Source organism: Anopheles aquasalis, chromosome Y (assembly GCF_943734665.1).
Source record: "Anopheles aquasalis chromosome Y, idAnoAquaMG_Q_19, whole genome shotgun sequence".
NCBI classification, from domain to species: domain Eukaryota; kingdom Metazoa; phylum Arthropoda; class Insecta; order Diptera; family Culicidae; genus Anopheles; species Anopheles aquasalis.
This window is the reverse complement of record NC_064879.1, coordinates 1,319,579-1,337,997: the sequence shown is the minus strand read 5'-3', so window position 1 is coordinate 1,337,997 and position 18,419 is coordinate 1,319,579. Positions and strand designations below refer to the sequence as shown.

The following is an 18,419-nucleotide window of genomic DNA, read 5'->3' as shown; positions in this document are numbered from 1 at the left end:
AACTTTAAAAACGAAAGAAAAGCGTGTCATACGGGATGCACTGAAGAAGCCTTCTCAGCGGCGCGATAGAATATACAAATAAACAAACGTACTCCCCGGCGGGGGGTACTCTATCTCTCTCTCTCTCTCTCTCTCTCTCTCTCTCTCTCTCTCTCTCTCTCTCTCTCTCTCTATCGCTGTCATACACGCTACATATTAGTATAAGATATACGAAGATAATGTGATTAAAAATAAAATAAAATCGTAAAAAACAGTACGGAGTCAATTCTTAAACACCCACCCCCTCTCCCTTCCCCCGTGCACCCCTCTCCCCATCCTCCTACAAAAGAAACACAACAAAGAAAAGGAAACAATTGTAAATGAAGCTGCCGTTGGAAGAACGCTTGCATATTAACATTGCACAACGTCACATTCGATGTCTACTGCCTCTCTTTGTCTATTTCTCTCTCTCTCTCTCTTTCTCTCTCTCTTTCTCTCTCCCTCTCTCTCCCTCTCTCTCTCTCTATGTCCTTCGTCCTTTTCCTCACCTGTTGTTCTACTTTCCTCTCGCAGCAACCCCGTCGCACCATCATCGCGTGTCCTCTGCTTGCGCCGCGTGCAGCTTAGCTGCTGGCAGTGTTGTTGTTGTTGTTGTTGTTGTTGTTGTTGTTGAGTGATGACTTGAGGTGGGTCGGGGAACCGAACGGAGACGGACCGCCGGCCAGACCGACGGGCAAGTTGCTGCTATTGTTGTTGTTCAGATCGCCATTGTTCGGCGTGACACCGGAACCGAGTGGTCCACCCTGGCGCTGCTGCTGTTGCTGCTGCTGCTGCTGGCCTAGCAATGAACCCATCATCGGATTGCCACCGTTGGCCACGACGCCGTTCTGCTGCTGGGGTGAGGTGTGGATACCTCCGGGGGCTTGCGAACCACCACCTCCGCCACCATGACCGTTGGCACCGTGACCGTTCTGCATGCCCTGCGGTGTCTGCGATGGGCCAGTGATCGCACCACCACCACCACCACCGCTGCCGCCGCCACCGCCACCCTGCTGCGACATCTGGCGCTTCAGCATCGGATGGTTGGCCATCGAGGCAAACACCAGCCGCTCCTCGTAGTCGTACTCGCACAGGATCTTGTTCTCGCACAGATAGAACTTGTCGCCGACGCAGAAACTGCAACAAACACACAAAGCAGACAACATAAAGAGAACAACATCCCCCCCCCCCACCCAAAACAAAAAGGAAGGGGGGAACAATCGTTTTGCGTTAGTTGCGCCGAATCTGATCTGGTGCTACTGCTACTGCTACTGTGGGCAAAGGGTGCTAGCTCATGCACACAATGGTACGTATTGTTTTTGTGAGGGAATAATTGCCAAAAAGTTGTGCGCCGTGCCCGCCGGGCTGCTCGGAAATTTCAAATCACAAACCGAACCGTGCTACTCTCTCGCCAGGTCAATCGACCGCCGCCAACCCGAAAGCATCCCTCTGCTGATGGATGGATTGATTTGTTTTTTTTGTTTGTGTGTGTTTGTGTCTGGTTTTGGAATTTTTGGACCGAACCGCGCGCAAAACACCCCGCAGACTGCAGAGCAGATCCATTGACGGGCGCCATCGGTTACGTTCGGGGTTTGGTACGATCTCAAGCAGAGCCCCCTAGTTAGAACAACCACAAAACACACACACACACACACCCACGCACACACACACTCGAACAATGTACATCCCGGGAGCAACAAGCGAACAGCGAACAGGATCGTTTTCATTGTGCTCTAGTGCCACGTGATTCTCGTTTTTGCCCCGTTGCCTGTGTGACCTCTCTGGCCTATCCTCCACCTTTACCAACACGCGGGGGGGTTGCAGAGCGCCACACACATACGCCCTGGATGGGGATTATAAATCAAATTAAAATAATAATTCCTAATGCCTGGCGCGCGCGCGCACTCGCTCACTCGCTCGCTCGCTTGCCCGGGTACAATTGGTCTCTGGTTTGTGCCCATTGTTGTGGGGGGAGTTGACCAGAAAAAGGGATGAGGGATGGCGCTGTGCCAGGGTACGATGGTTGACAGCTTGTAAAAGCGGTGAGATGCTGATGAAACACGCCGCTGCTGCTGCTACTAGCTTGTACGCTCGTCAACGCTGGTCTACGCGCTGGTGCAACGCGTATTGTGGCCAGAGATAAAACTCGCTGGCAGAAACAGACACACTCACTCACACACACCAACCAACGGCACGTTTGCAGTTGACGTGTAGAATTCAACCCCATAAGAGCCGGGGCCAGTGATGCTTGAGCTAATATTAGCATCATTCCACCACCTACCCTCCCGGAAAGGGGGGGTAGGATTGGGCCTGCCAGTGGCGAGATAAATGTCAGGAACTCCCACCCCAGCCCGCAGCCACCATTCGGGGGCGTAATTATGAAGACAATCGTTTATAATTTTCCAGACCCCAAGCTTGGTCCCCGACAACGGCTCCCCACGCCAAAAAGCAACCCCACTAGATCGAGGGATGAAGGGTGGTTACGGGGTGGAGGTGTGGTGAAAGGTGGCGGTGGTGGTGGTGGTGGTGGTTTTGACAGATTTGTCGTCTGGTACGGGCAGCAGGCATTCATGACAGCCTGCCGGACCGGACGCTGCTCGCAGGGGATGAGTTTTCAACCCCACCCCTCCCCCACAATGGCGAGGGTGGTCGGTTGTTTTCGGTGAGCGGGGTGAGATGGTGCGAGGAGTCTCGAAGCTCCAAAATAAGGTCATAAATCAGGCACGCAATGTTTAGTTGAAATCATCTCCCCACCCCCACCAAAAACCAACGTCATCATCTCGCCCGCCCGGGCCCCCTTTCAGCCTGTCTGGAGTCGGAATCCAAATCGAGAGGTCGAGAGAGTTCCGGGAGATTGTTCCCACTAGCCCGGCACACTTTGGGGGGGGGGGGGGGGGGTGTGGGACTCTGATCCGGACAATCAATCATTTGCATCACCGCACACTCGTTGGCCGTGGTCCAGGAGTCCCCGTGATGGGGTTCAGGTGGCTGGACATTCCTTCGGATGGCGGGACCATGGTGGAATCCAAAGAAACCCCAACGGCTCCAATCCTTCATGCGCATTCGTAAGTTGAACATTTTAATAAAACGGAAAAAAACTGCTACAATGGACACTGGCGTCGAGGCTTTTTGATTTCCCTGGAGGATTTTCCCCCACTGCCCTTTTAGGGGACCAACGTTTATGATGAGCTGAAGCCGGGGGGAGAGGGTTTACACCTACCGATGGTTGCACTGCTGGCAGGCGAAGCACTCCAGATGGTAGACGTTGTTCCGGGCCCGCATCACCATCTCGAACGCCGGGATCACCTTGTTGCAGGCGGCACAGAAGCCCGTATTGCCAAACAACCTGCAAAAGGGAGAGACAGAAAGAAAGAGAGAAAGAAAGCGAATTAGCAAACTTGATCGACTTGGCTTCAACTTGGCGGGCACGCGGGCGCACGAAAACAGACACACCTCAGATAGTCGCGCTTGCACAGCATCAGGTTGCCCTTGGTGTAGAGCGTGGAGCCAACCTCGCCGAGCCGACAGTCGCAGCAGCCACACTTGAGGCAATCCTCGTGCCAGAGAAGATCGAGGGCGCGCAGCAGGAACCGATCCTGGATGATCTTGCCGCAACCGGCGCACACCTGGGGTGGCTGTTGCTGTTGCTGTTGCTGCTGCCCGGGACCGGGACCGGGACCGCCCGCTCCGACGCCATTCGTCGGCTGGTGACTGATGGTGCTAAGCTGAGCGGCCTGCTGCTGCTGCTGTTGCTGCTGCTGACCGTTCGGTACGAGCCCATTCAACGCCATACCGGACTGGGAACCGTTTCCCTGGTTACCGGGGCCTCCACTGCCGCCACCGCCGCCGCCACCGCCACCGCCAGTGGCTGAGACTGGAGCCGTTTCCGGTTTGGAAACGTCCATTGTCATCATCTAGAAATGCGAATAAAAGGAGAAGCGTATTCAGCATCCGATCGTTGCCGTGTCCACTCCATCTACACCCAGGCACACAGGCACACATTCACAGGCACACCGACACATACACCATTCCGCGGGGAAAAGTTTTGTTTGCAGAATGAATTGCTATCGCGCTGTCATTTGGATCATGATGGCTGCTGCTGCTGCTGCTGTTGCGCCGCGCACCTGATACTAAAGCGCGCTTCCTTAAAGGTCTGTGCCGTTCGTTTCCGTTCTTTTTTTCTTTTTTTTTGTGCTACTTCGCGTGCTTTTCGACCCGCGACCGGGAGACAACTTTTGGTCTCAGACGCAAAATAAAACACACAAACACAAACAGGTGTGAAGAAAAGTTTTCCAATCCTTCTAATGGAGCTGTTGAGACATTGCAGAGTGAGAGAGAGAGAGAGAACAGTGGCGGCCCTGACGGTCGCTAGCGTACGAAATGCATTCCGCCACAACCGGTCCTCGGCGTGAAGATGCGCGGTTTGCTTGCTTATCAGCACCGAACCTTCAACATTGCTCGGTATCTTGGCACCATTCGCGTTGCTGCTGTACGACGTTTTACGAGACTTCGCTACGTCGCGCCATCTGCCAGTCCAGGGCGTCCAGTGCACGATCTAAATTCGTACATCGAGCGAGCTGCACTGCAAACAACAACACTGCACATGCATGCAGCACGCAACGACAACACTATTACTCGTTGTTGTTCGAACGCCCCCCCGACGACAGTAGCGGCACGTTACAACAACAACATCATGTTTTGTTATTGTTTTCCCTACAACCAAACCATCAAAAGATCACTTCCGGCCGTCTAGACGGTGCTGCACATTCGCTAGCAACGCGAGGGAGCTCGCGTGGTGCCGGTTTTGTGGTGATCAACGTGATCATCGTGATGGCATCATTCGGTGCGGCCCCCTTGTCTTCAATGGGTAAAAATAGAGGTGTCTTCGCTCATCTCGGCTCCAGACAGCAGCGATCAGGCAACAAGCACACTCGGTTTGCATTGCATGTGAGAATGCGAATGTGTCCACAGGCTGGATCCACCACCAGAGTACCAGGATATCAGCCCGCATTTTCCCGCCAGTTCTCGGGAAGGGGTAGAAGGGGGTGCGCACCCCTGCACGCCACGTCATATCAAGCGGAACAATCAGCGAACATGACAGTCCCCACCAAAAGAAGAGGGGAAGGGGGCACCAAATTAAAGCCGGACCCGACCGGACGACGACGACGACGACGACGACGACGTATGTCGTCGAATGTGCCACAACCCCTTAACAACCCGGTTTTCTACATCCCCACCACGGTCACGGCGACGAGTGTCCCGTTACACGGCCACTGTGGTGGCACACCATTTTTTGAAGCGGAAAATGGCGGTGGCGAAATAGCGAGAAAAAGGGATGGTGGGGGTGGCGAATCAGAAAAAGGGTATCAATTAGTGGTGTCTGTGTGTGTTACCACTGTGGCGATAATTATTTTTCACCCTGATTTTTCCTCCACTTCCCATTTTTTTTCGCTTTTTTTTATTAATTCTCTCTTTCTCTCTCTCTCTCTCTCTTTCTCTCTCTCTCTCTCTCTCTCTCTCTCTCTCTCTCAGGAAATGACATCGCCGTCTCGAGTGTTGAAGTCAATCGGTAGCTAAAAAGGAAGAGAAGAGTCAAACCGTTAGCTGATAGCTTCATCGAGTATCTGTCGGCGAGGACGAACTCTAGCATCTCGTACGACACTCTGGATCATCATCTTTTATTCACCTCGGGGCCGACTGCCTGGGGGCCAGAACGGAACGGAACGGGTGGGTTTTCCGACGGAGAAGCGATTTCCCAATTTTCAAACCACCGCTCATCAATATTTAACGATGCTACTACCACCACCACTACTACTGCTGTTGCCACTAGTTCCTGCTAGTGGTATTGCCGCAGGACATTCCAGGACACATCTCTTCCATCGGATCACCTTGCACCCCCTTCAGGCCCCGTCCGTCAGGCGTCGCGCTGCTACCCTTTTGCTTGCTGGTTGCCCTATCGGAGGATCACCAGGGGGGGGGGGGGGGGGGGGGGGGGGGGGCACTAAAGACAAACCAAAGACAGCCCCAGCGATCCACCCTGCTTCCCAGGGGTTTGCTACCCCCACACCCCCCCCCCCCCCCACAAAATTGGCCCACAACCGATGGGAGGGGGTGTCTTTTCTTCACTGCTCCATTCTTGTGAATATGTGGCTGAGTGGCTGCGTACCTGTGCGCATGTGTGTGCAACAGAGGGTAGTAATTTTCAATTTCACAGACCACCACCACCACCCCCTGTCCTTCGCTATCCAACATGCTTCGATCACACCCCCCCCCCCCCCCCTGTTTCACCTCCTCTTGCTGCACCCCATCCAACAAATTGAGAAATGATCTGCAACAAAGTGAGGAAACTATCTTCGAATGTGTGGGTGGGTGTGCCGTAGGTGAGCTGTGATATTAGATTCTAAAGCGGAGGAAGCAGGGGCTGCGGTTGAGCATACCGCTTCTGGGAGAAGAATGGCGGAGGAGGAGGAGGATGGGCGCCCTGACGCGAACGAATTGATTTGGCAAAACAGCCCTGCGGGCACGCGGACGCCCCAGAGACGCTAGAAATAGTTGCACACCCCCAGCACCCCCTGCACCCCCTTGCCCCCGTTGTCGAGGGTTTTCGATGGTGCTGGAGAAGGGATGAAATTCCCCGGATGTCTCCGAGCGACCTGTGCGCACTTTCCCTCCCTTCCTCCCTCTCTCCCGTGGGCGATAAAACGCTTAATACAAAGGTAAACACACGCGCTCCTCCACTCGGATACGTAGCTACGCAGCCCTACTCCACCCCTTCCTATGTGGGGTGGGAGAAAGTTCGTCTCGTAAAATTCCATCTTTGAACTTGGGAGCGCGCCAGACCGGGCGGCCGCACTAAGGACCCGTAGGGGGGAAACCGCTTCATCTTCGCATCATTACACACACAAACACACACACGAACATGGCATGCAGATTGCTGGCAGATTCCCCGCCCTTTACCGCTGCTCGCAGTAATCCGAGATGGTCGTTCCGTGGCTGCCAGCCGGAGGACCGGATAAAATACGTCTGCGTCTTAGATGTGGTTAATTTGGAAGACGAATCGACCATCCAAGCGGTGATTGCTCGAGGAAGCAGAGGAGGAGGAGGAACAACGGAGGAAGCAAACTTACGACAACTTTTTTTTTTTCTTCTCCCGTGCCTTTCCTTGCACAAAAATTCAAATTACCTTCCCGCGTGCTCGTCGAGGACTACGAGGACGACGAGAGAGAGAGAGAGAGAGAGAGAGAAAAAGAGAGAGAGAGAGAGAGAGATCCTGGATGGCCCCATTACAACCCCCCTCCCCCAGGGACCGTACTGGAGCCCCGGGCCGGGATTTCGGTACACAGCTCGGTGTCCGTGGTCCGTCGGACAGGTCCGAAATGTCCGAAATGCTACTGCTGCTTGTGGGCGTGACGCCAGCGCCAGTCACAGCACGACAGCAGACGGAAAGGCGGGCGACATCCGCGTCCACGTCCGCGGGTGGATGGAAGTAATTTATAAAGAGATTATGCTAATTCAACCCCCCGTGCCCGTGAGAGAAAATCTCCAAGGAGATGCAAGGAGCTCCGCTAACGTCGTGGCGTTGTCACGCTGCGGACCTTCTGGAACCGGGCCGTTTTATTTGTTGTGTGCGGGATATGGTGGTGTTCCGGGCACCAGGAACCAGGGGTCCTTACACTATTACTGCACTACCGGCTGCAGCTGGCTTGGCATCACAGATCACAGTGACAAAAAAAAACTCTCCAAACCTACGGCTAGTAACTTTCACTTTCGATTAAGAGTATAGTAACTCGATCTCCAGTTCGATTTGGGAAATTGGCTTGCAATCTGTTGTCATTTAGTTCTGATCGACAGTTACTACAAAGCACTCGTGGCAGTGGACAACCTTTATTTGATGCTTTTCTATTACGGGTGGGGCTAAATGTTTGAAACTCAATTTATTTGGTAACATTTGTTCACGCCTTTCAAAGTGTGTGTTGTGCAAACAAATTTAGCACAATCGAAGAGAAATTGGCAAAGATAGAGATGTTTTGTAATACGAGGCTCAATGCTTGGTATCTGAATGCCGCAACCGAAACGTTTTCAATGTCGCGTGCCCATCGTGGCATAGAAAAAACGACTGGACCGATCGATTAGATTTTTTTTTAGCACAACACCTACACTATTTGCCAGTGAGGCGAGTCGTCGAGTTTTTACAGAAGATGTTGATACTTTTTTTTATAGTTATGTAAAACGCGGTTTTTCATAATTCGCGGTTCCAAATATTCAAAACAAAATAAGTGGATAATGAAGTTCCTTGCAAGAAATCATCAAAAATATGCTTTTGTTTTAGCTCGAATTAACACTTGGGTAGCTGGCCTGGGGCTGAAACGAAATCTTTACGGCCATAAACGGTTCTGCTCGTAAAATAATTCTCCGATTGGAATCATTTCTCAGGACGTACGAGGGAGGGGGTGCTTGGCAACAACATGCCCGGGCATGTGGGATTGAGAACGATGATTAGTAAGTCGCCTTTTAGGTCGCATGTTTTGGCTCTCTGATTTCACTTCCCCCGAAGAGACTTCCGGCCAGCAGTTTCTTCGACCTCCCAACATATCTCCACCCCTTTCTCCATCGGTTTCCATCCCTCGCTCGCTTCGCTTGCAATTAGACACTTGGGCATTCTTTCACATTCAGAGGTGACGCAAAGGGCATAGCGAATTGTTACAGTGAAGTAGAAGGCACTTAAAACACACTTCCGTCCCACGCACACATACGGAAACATCTACACCGTGTCCAATATATTCTCATACAAAAATGATTCTAGCACTTTGGACACCTAGATCAAGTTTTAATATTTGTTTATTGTCAAATTGTAGTGTTTACTGAATGTTTTGACAGTTGGATTGGTCGGTTTTCTGTTAATAATCCGATTTTAATGGCTATGAAAAAATACTTGCATGTGGGCCTCTTTTTCTATCGCGGCACGCTGGGCGAGACTTATGTTCTCAGATGAAGAGCAATTTTTCTAGAGCAAAGTTGTGATGTCCAAATGATAGATTATGGTCTAGGATGTAACTCAATGTATTATAAAACAGATGTTTTAAAGAAAGTGGTGGAACTTAGCTTGTTAACAACAGAACTGACAACCTACCAAAAAAATCGAGAATGAAAAAACTCTTTAGCACTAGCAAATTGTGTACCGAGTACGCTCGGAGGAGCGATTTTGCTTCAAAACTGGTGCAGGTACAATTTAACCAGATTTTTTGAATGGTAAATTGGGAGTTACTCGGAAACATATTTTAAAATTGATTACTATATGATTCCTTATATAAAAAACGCTCTAATGGAAAGGATCTGATGGTCCACCCATTAAGAAAATATAAATTATTGAAGTGGTATGAGAATATATTGGACACGGTGTCAACACACATGAAGCAATTTGTAAGATTCTAGGAGACCAAACAGTGCTTCTGCTGCTGGTGATTGTGATGATGATGATGATGATGATGATGGGAGCAGATGAGAAGTAGATGATGCTGTTGATTATGGTGCACAGGGGGTTACACGTCGGATTTGTTTGCGTTCTGCGCTGCCGCTGCTTCTGCTGCTGCTGCGGTAGCCCAAAGTAAACACGCGTCGCGATCACCATCAAGTGCCTGTGCGTCGACTCCGTGTACGATAATGAGTGCAGAAGGTGGGTTTTGGAAGCGGAGCGGAGCGGGATGGGGATGTTTTATTGTTCTGTTTTCTTCATCGTTTTTCCTTCACTCTCCTTTCTCCTCGCGCGCACTCTAATAGTGGACCCCCGAGACCGAGACCATGGTCTCTACGCGGATTTATGATGTCACACCCAGAGAGCACTGATTGTGTGTATGGGTGTGTGCTAGGGGTGCGATTATGATTTTTTTATGTCATCCAACCGGGGCCGGGTCCACAAAATACGGGGTGTGGGTCTTTCCTGGAGCTTAGATTTCTTCCAGCATTCCACGCCCGTCACACTTAAAGTGTGAGCACGTTCGAGGGCATGCCGGGCCGACACACTATATCACCCCCCTTGGTTGGGCAACCAATCGAGTGCACACAATCACACAACCACATTCTCAAACATTAAAACTACGGCAGTACAGTGAAGCATTCACTTTAATTGTCGGATAGTAAAACGCAATTGTGTAAGAGGGAAACGGGGTCCAGCGATGAAGCGAACAAGCGCGCCCGCAAACTCTCGACCCTATTCGACCAACGTACACTGCGTTACACGCCACAACAAGCGATTGATGGCGAGCGTCGTGCCAGGACCGCCGTGCCTTGCCTTGCCTAAAAACACATACACACCGTAGGAGGTCCTTTCGGTAGCGCCGCGTGCGTGCGTGCGCCTGAATACGCGAAAGCACCGGAAAACAGGTTACACACTCTCGCTCGTGCGGCTCTTTTGCCCTTATTTAATTAGCTCCGCTCCGGTGCTACAATGATGTTTGGTGTGGGAGGCGGGGCGGGGGGGGTGCGGGGAGGGGATACAGGGGCGTTTTGTGGGCGATTAGCAGATCGCAGCAGAGGCCGGAGGGTGGAGAGGGGTGGATTTTCGCGACGGGGAACACGGAGGGGTGTGGGTGGTCGTTGGTTTGGAGTCTTATAAATTTGTCAACCATTTCACCAGTCTCGAGACCCCGGGACCACAAACCGGGCTACCCACAGCGCCACCCACATCGTCACCAGTAGCAGCACTTCACCACGTTAAGAATCCTACCACACCAACACCTATGCTTCCTCCTACCTTCTCTCTCTCTCTCTCTCTCTCTGTTTGAATTAGACTCAAAGTGTTTGTAACGCACGCAATCTAGCCCTCTGTGAGGTGTTTCTCTCTCTCTCTCTCTCTCTCTCTCTCTCTCTCTGCGTCTGCTGGCCTGGCCTTCAAGTGGCACCCCGAAAAACACCCCAAAACATCCCCTTCTACAAGGGAATAGTGCACCCCATGGCACTGGCTGAAAGAGAGCGGGTGGGCGGGGTGGTTTAGTTTCGTTAGAACAAACCGTCACCCCTACCTCCCCAATCCTATCCCCCTCCCTTCTCACGGGGGCAAGGCAGGACTGTTAATCGCCCCCATAAAAACCTCGTTTCTTCGATTCACCCTTCGAGGCACACAGAACATTAATTGCTGACAGGCACGCCACTCACCAGAGGGGGGGGTTGGAAGGTGGTTGTGGAGAGTCCAACGCATTCGTTTCCTTTCCCTCTTCCTTAATGCCAATACCGCGTAACCGCGCCGTGCGTACGGGGCCGATAGGCGATCCTATTCTTTTCTTCAGTGGTGCGAAGCGAAGGTGACGCGAATTTGCGTTTCTGTTCTTAGCAGCCGACTACACACAGAGAGAACTGGCGCGGGGCCAGCCACGGCCCGAGCGGTTTTTTTGGGGGTAGTGGGTGGGTGAATTTTGATTGTAGCCCTCGAGCCCCCTATGTGTCCTTTCGTCTTCTCGTTTTTTTTATAATTTTTTTTTTTAATTTTCAGTTATCAGTTTGTATGTTTGTGTCAAACGGGTAACGCATACTCTCAGCAGTGGACTTTATCGTAAATGTCCGTCCTCCTTCTCCTCCTCCTCCTCCTCCTCCTCCTCCTTCTCCTCCTGCACCTCCTGACGGCTCTTGTCCACCTGAACCGCCGAAGGACATCCGGAACCGGGCACGGAAAAGGATCAAACTACGTACATTTGTCATGCTCATCGTGTCACCATCATCAACTGCCTGTGCCCACACGCCACGTGTATCGTGGTTGATCAAATTGCGACAGCTCTTGCTACGCAGCAGCAGCGGCAGCATCGGCCAGCTCCGGTAGCTCGGCAGATCTGATTGCAACCGAAATGATTGGTACACTAGGGATGCGTGCACCATCATCATCATCATCATCATCATCATCATCATCCCCGTCATCATTCGCGACCGTGGGCTCCGGGTACATCCTGCCAGCCCAGCCAGCCAGCTAGCCAGCGAGCAGAAGCAAAAAAAAAACAACATTCAAAAACCCTTCAATTATGCGCTGCAAGCGAGTCGATCGATCGTGTTGGGGGTGCAAGGGGGTGCATCCTCGAGCACAACGAGTGTCTGGAAGGGGTGATGGTAAAGGGAGATCAAATCACAGCCCGCCGCCTGAGAGCTGCGTGAAAGAGGAACGTGAAACCCATTAAAACCTGCCAAAAGTCTCGATTGCACCCTCTTGCGGGGGGGGTGGATGGGTTGGGGGTTCAACCAGTGACCGCGGTAGATTCTATGATTCCCGCGAATGACGCATACGCACCACCCGAAATCGGATATTTGAGGACACAGCACAGGTACTCGTTGCACAAAAAGGAATGTTTAGGGAAGGGGGCGGGGGTGGTGGTGGGGGTGCTTCAGGGGTTGCATTTCGCGTGGGATAGCAGTGCAACACCAGCATCCACCAAACAACCTTCAATGTCGTCACGTGGAAATGTAGCTGCGTTGAAGGAGGGAAGAAAGGGTGGTGGTGGGGGATGAAAAGACCGCATGGGGGGGGGGGGGGGGGTCGGCACGTCAATCGATCTCACCTTTTTCGAGGGACGGAGACGGACGGAGAGTGTGCGGTTCGCGTTTCGCACCCCACGCCAATGGCTACAACCCCCCCCCCCCCCCCCCCCCGGGGAATCCGAGCCCGGGACAGGGTTAATTGGCTTTCTGGCCATATCCGGAACCGATGCCCGCGCGTGTACCGTCAAATTGCATCCACACCATAAAACACTCAGAAATCTTCTCGAAAAAGACTCGTTTTATAATTTTTGCCCGTTTTCGGACATTCGACCCCCATCTACCACCCCCCCCCCCAAAGGTAGATGAACCGAAACCGGGAAGAGAGAGAGAGAGAAAGAGAGAGTGAAGGGGAGGAGCAATTCGGTTCGAGGTGGAGGTTTCCTCCTCCAGCAGCCCGCATCCCCAGGAGTCAAGTAAATCTCGGAATCATCTAAGACGTCACAGATCACTCCCCCAGTAGCTTGGGTTGTGCATTATGATCCACGAATCAAATCGTAACACCCCCCGCACAAGAACACACAAAAAAAAATCCAATTCCTGGCGACAGACGACATTAGATCACTCGGAGTCGGAGAATCTTATCTTTCATCTTCCACACGGGGAAGACTCGAAGAAGAAGAACAAGAAGAAGAAAAGGAAGAAGAAGAAAGCACACAGTAATTATATAAAGCCTGATCAAGGACGGATCGGATCGCGGACCACCTCTGGAATCGTGGACCGAAAGTCCGCCCGAAACCTGAGCTACCACCCGGGCGTAGGTGGTGTTAGATCAATAGCGCCCGGATCCATCATCATGATCATCTTCAGCCAGTTATCATTCAAAAATGGGTAGCCGTTAAATCGGAATTATGAGCACCGCCGGTGGCCGAGGGTATTTCGTCGATACCCTCGATCGATCGATCGAACGACCGAGGGGAGTGGCGCGCGGCGGGGGTCTGGAACATAAATTATCGCACCGTAGACACCTCATAAGATTCACCTTGAGATGATGTAAAGGTGTGCCCCTGATGATGAAGACGTTTGGCGCCCGACAAACGATCAACGATTAGCTTCAGCCTCAGGTGAGGGTGCGCACCATGGGTGTGTGTGTGTGTGTGTGTGTGTGTGTGTGCTTTCAGCCACCGAATCCGGATTGCATAAATTAGCTGCGTTTAGTTTAGTGCTTTATGTGGAGTGTTATGCCCCTCGGCAAAAGCTGCTGACGATCAGTCCCATACAAAAAAAAAAGAAAAGTAACCAATTGTGCTGCCTTCCTGCATCTGTTGGGGTGTTTTTGGAATTGGGTAGCCACTGGTGCGCGTTGCCAAGAGACGCCTTCGGAAAGACGTAAATTTGCCTCTGCGAGTGAGAGATCAAGTTCGATGATGCGCTCTACCACCGGGAGGATTAGCCAGTTGAGCAGAAGAGAAAGGGGAATTGGGATGAGAACATCGGCACACACATACAACACACATGTGTCACGCACATCAGTGGGTGGAAGCGCTCGTGTTAGAAAAACTAGCGTTAGTTCTATTATGAGGGGCTTAGGTTTTTTTTTTACTGACCTTTTTCTATATTTTTTGTATGAATGCTTATCCTTTGAAGAATATTGCATAAACATGTTTGATCAATCGAAGAGAACCTAGCAAAAATACAGATTTTTATTGGCCCTTTATTCGAGGCTCAATGCTGCGGTTTACCGTTACCAACCGGTGCCCATCTCGTAGCATAAAAACTACTGCACCGATCAATTTGAACTGTTTAGCACATAAACTGTACACAATTTGCCCGGGGAGCCCCATCGAGATTTCATAATCATGGCGATGCTTTTCTTAAAAATAATTAATTAAAACGCTGTTTTTTTTCGGCAGCATCGCAAAAAGTATCACTTTTGTAGACTTCAAAAATGTGCCAAAAATCGAAAAGCTGGAACATCAACAAAAAAAACTCGACTACCTGGGTAAACTTTGAATCTATGAAAAAAAATATATAGATTTGTAATTTTCTGATCACCCATCGCGCAACTACGATGGACATCGGTAGAATTTTTGCAAACAAACCTTTTTAAACTTTACTGCGAATGGTGAATGAAATTTTCAACAAATCTTCCCCAAACTACATCCAAGTATTCTTGAACACTTGAACTTTGATGAAACATTTTTTTTTAAAATAAGAAAAAGTTCAATTGTTTCTTCAAGAGAAATCCTTAAAAAAAACTGCCTTTTTGGACAATCGATTAATTAACCCTTGATCGAATCGAAATCCGGACTAGTGAACCGGACAGATGGAGAGAGAGAGAGAGAGAGAGAGAGAGAGAGAGAGAGAGAGAGAGAGAGAAAGAAAGCGAGAGAGCGAGCAGGTCTTCCAGGGAAGCCCGTTGTAATCATTATTCTGAACCTTAATTCCATTTGTTGCTTAATTCTTTTGGATTCTGCCCATCCTCTGGGAACGCGTGGTCAGCCGCCAAGACTCCGCTGCCACCGCCGGAATGCTGTTTAACCAGGCGCAATAAACGTCGGGGATTGCATAGGAAGGAGCACGTCCACTTGCACTCGGACGTGCAATTTATGTGGTGGCGCGCAATTTTGGTGTGTGCGTAGCTGAGGTGTGCATGTCTTGTGAGTTTTCGGCCCAAGGCGAAGATCATCGAGATCCTGCCTTTTGACTCGCTTCACCCAAAACCTGAACAGCGTCTCACGAACCCCACGTTGCCGCACGATCTCCCAGACCAAAGCCCCGTGCTAAACCTCTATCATAGGCTTAAAAGAATACACGGAGCGCAAGCTACAGGAGATCTATCGCTGAATCCTAACCGTATCCAGTTTTCCCCGTCCACTATGCCCCGATCCCTACCCCACTTGTTGCATGAGAACTCGGTGACAGGGGAGGTACAATTTCTTTATAAAAATTTCGTTTCAGTTTGGGCCTCTCCAGGGTGCCATGGAATATCTCTTTTATCCAGTCCAAACAAATGTCTATTGCCACGGCGTCTAGTTGGCAAACAAGCGGGTCTGGGACAGCAGGGGGAGGGGGAAGGGGTTGCCGTTTACACCACAAATTTGGAATTTGCCTCCATCTCCAACACGTTTGTTCACGTAGCGGATGTCCGTCGCTGAGCACAGGTGTAGCGTAGATCCTCGCGGATACAACCTTTTTTTTTTTTTTTAAGGAAAGAAGAATGCACCGCAACGTTTTTTTTTGTGTCCAACATTTCGACTCTGGTGGGCCAACGGGCAAGCAAACAAAAAAAAACCGCCAACGAACCCAAAGCGTTGCGCATTAGGCTAACGCAGGTGTTGGGCCCGGAACACCCAAGAAGGCGATCCTGGGTGGCGGCTCAGTAGCAGAGCAAAAACAGAAAAATGTGCCAGGATGCAAAGGTAATGTATGTTTAGAGAGAGAGAGAGAGAGAGAGAGAGAGAGAGAAAGAAAGAGAGAGCGAAACAAAAACGGGGACATCTGAGGACCCTTTCCGGACAAAAACCAAAAAAAAAACAGACAGAACAGGAAGTAATATCGGGCAATAATGGGGGGTTAAAAAAAAGGCCTCCACAACCGGTTTACTGCGCGAAGCTGTGTCCCCGGGATCCCGAACTTCCTCCCCTGTTCTGCTGGAGAAGAACAGGCGGCCCACACAGGGAGGCCTCTAATTCGTAGACTGGTGATCCTGAAGCATCCCTAGACTTCGAGCGATCGCTTTGCTGTTGTTTCGATTTCATTTCAAATTCAAGACAAGTATGGTGTGTGGCGCATGAAGGTGAAGTGGTCCAGAGTCCAGGGTCCTGTTCCAGATGGTTCACTCCGCAGTAGACGAACGAACAGAGCTCACTCACTCACGTACAGAACAACTGTACTTCACCAAGTACTGATTGCAATTTCATTAAATCCAGTAAGTGCCAGGACTAATGACGGACCACATAGACACAGGCACGTGCACACATACAAGCTCAGGTACTACACGTCCTGACACTAGATGGCTCGGAGTGCCAGGGGTGCCAGGGATGCCAGTGTTGCTAGGGGTGGGGGTTAAGTGCGATCACGGTCGCGATTGATCGTCTCCAGAGAGAAAGAGAGAACGAGAGATAGATAATCGAAAGGTAACCAGTGCATAATCACTCACACACAAACACACACACTGACACCACTGGATCATTAGATTGCACCCGGCGCGTTCAGAGATTCGGAATGTCCGGCTAGGCAGCTCCCAGGGGGGTTTTGGTGTGGTTGATTGCCGCGCGCAGCTCGCGCGTTTTGATAGCAGACGAAAGTCGTCGTTGATGTGTATGTGTGTGACCTGTGACATGTGGTGTGGTTGGCTGTTTTTGGCCGAAATTACCTTGGCAAATCGGCACGCCGACAGGCTGCTGCTGCTGCTGCTGCTGCTGCTGCTGCTGCTGCTGCTGCTGCTGCTGCTCCTGCTGTTGCTGGAGTGGCTGCTGTTGTTGTTGATGATGAAGCCTTTTGTGGGTGGCGGGAGGGGCAAAGGTGTCACTCACTCCTTACCTTCTGCTCCTCTCGCACTCCTCTTCCTCCGTCAGTGTCGTCGATCACGATCAGCGGACGAACCGGAACCCGCGCGGATGTTGCGTTGGTTGTTGTTTGTTGTTGTTGTTGTTGTTCACAGCTACACAACACCGGCAATCACCGACAGCAGCACTAAAAGCACACATTCACAGACACCCGTGCCGAGAAGCCGGAAGCGGATCACACGCAGCGAGAAAACACCCCGCACCCACACACTCGCAATTAGTCGCTCACGGTGCACACGTACAGGCGTACCCAAACCCACACGCGCCACACTGCACTGCACGTCGTTCAAATGGGCACCAACAAGCACAAGAATCCAAGAGCGATCACAAAATCCACCTTCCTGGTCGTCGTCGTCGTCGTCGTCCTTTCGAGCGCCGTCGGTTCCGAGCTAGCACACGACAGGGACACGTCCGATGTGGTCAACGATCAAACGTGAAATGGCAACCAACCCGAATATGCTGCCGGATGCTGCCGTCCACGACGCCGACGATGATAAGATGCAGAACGCGGCACCGACGACGACGACGACGACGACGACGAGGAAGCTGCCGGTGTGTCCCTCCTTTCGCGCGCTCCAGGCACGCGTGAGCGCATCGTGTGCGCCCGTTCTCGCACCTTCACACCGAAGCGTCACCTTTCGCTCACACACAGCACTTTCCCCAGGCTAGCTGGGTCGGTTGGTCGGTCGGTCGGTGGTTCTCGCTCGCGCCACCGCTCCCGGAACGTTTCCCATTCGTTACCCACGTGGTCTCTCGTTGCTGGCTGGCGGTGGATGCGCACGCACCACACAGACCATTGGCCAATTCGGTTGGTCGTCGGCGGCATGGGCACGGGGAGGATATATTCTAGCTTCCGAAACCGAATCCACCGCTGCTGCCGCTACTGCCGCTACTGCTGCTGCTGCTGCTGCTACGCGATCGCGGAAAATTGTTTCGGTTTTCCACCATGAATGGGCCCGCAAGCGATCGTAAAATGCTGTAGCCACCCTGCAAGCTGGCACATAGCACAGTTCCCACGCGAGGCCCTTTTTTGAAGCGGCCAGTAAACGTGCCGCTGAATGGCGGCTGGCAGCTCTCACGGTGCGGCTGCAGCGACCACCACCACCGCAGCTAATCCGTGACAGGCAGGACGGTGCCCGGACCACCCCCCGGACCGCACCGGCGGCGTACGTGTCCTGGCATTCGCTGGCGCGCCTAGGAACCCCCGCAAAGGAAGGGGTGCTACTGCTGCTGCTGTCGGTGAGTCGAGCTGAACCCCGGGGACTGGAAGCTGAAAGGAATAGGGAGAATGCCGGGGAGGGGTGCAGGACCATAACAGGAGGTGACCTTTCTCTCTCTCTCTCCCTCTCGGGCTGTGTGAAAATTCACTTTTTCGTT

At 51.7% G+C, this 18,419-nt stretch overlaps 1 protein-coding gene across 3 annotated transcripts; it reads right to left on the bottom strand.

The window, feature by feature from the left end:
- Positions 1–322: 322 nt before the first annotated feature.
- Positions 323–17,455, bottom strand: LOC126579661 (uncharacterized). Of its 3 annotated transcripts, none has more exons than XM_050243169.1 (5): positions 16,928–17,455; positions 16,850–16,897; positions 3,472–3,932; positions 3,239–3,364; positions 323–1,155 (listed from the first exon to the last, which is right to left on the bottom strand). In XM_050243169.1, exons 3-5 carry the CDS (start codon positions 3,930–3,932, stop codon positions 603–605), a joined length of 1,140 nt encoding a protein of 379 aa, XP_050099126.1. In that variant the 5' UTR covers positions 16,850–16,897; positions 16,928–17,455; the 3' UTR covers positions 323–602. The 3 variants fall into 3 exon arrangements, with proteins under 3 accessions (XP_050099126.1, XP_050099127.1, XP_050099125.1); XM_050243170.1 differs by having other exon boundaries at positions 16,850–16,949; positions 17,017–17,455; XM_050243168.1 differs by having other exon boundaries at positions 16,850–17,455.
- Between the last annotated feature and the right edge of the window lie 964 nt (positions 17,456–18,419).

What these genes read in the sequence shown, in the direction of transcription:
- LOC126579661 (XM_050243168.1), bottom strand. Translation starts at nt 3,932, where the DNA reads ATGATGACAATGGACGTTTCCAAACCGGAAACGGCTCCAGTCTCAGCC. An exon ending in TGCAAGCGCGACTATCTGAG is followed by an intron (nt 3,365 to 3,471) that starts GTGTGTCTGTTT and finishes TCCCTTTTGCAG; the next exon opens with GTTGTTTGGCAATACGGGCT. An exon ending in TGCCAGCAGTGCAACCATCG is followed by an intron (nt 1,156 to 3,238) that starts GTAGGTGTAAAC and finishes TGTTTGTTGCAG; the next exon opens with TTTCTGCGTCGGCGACAAGT.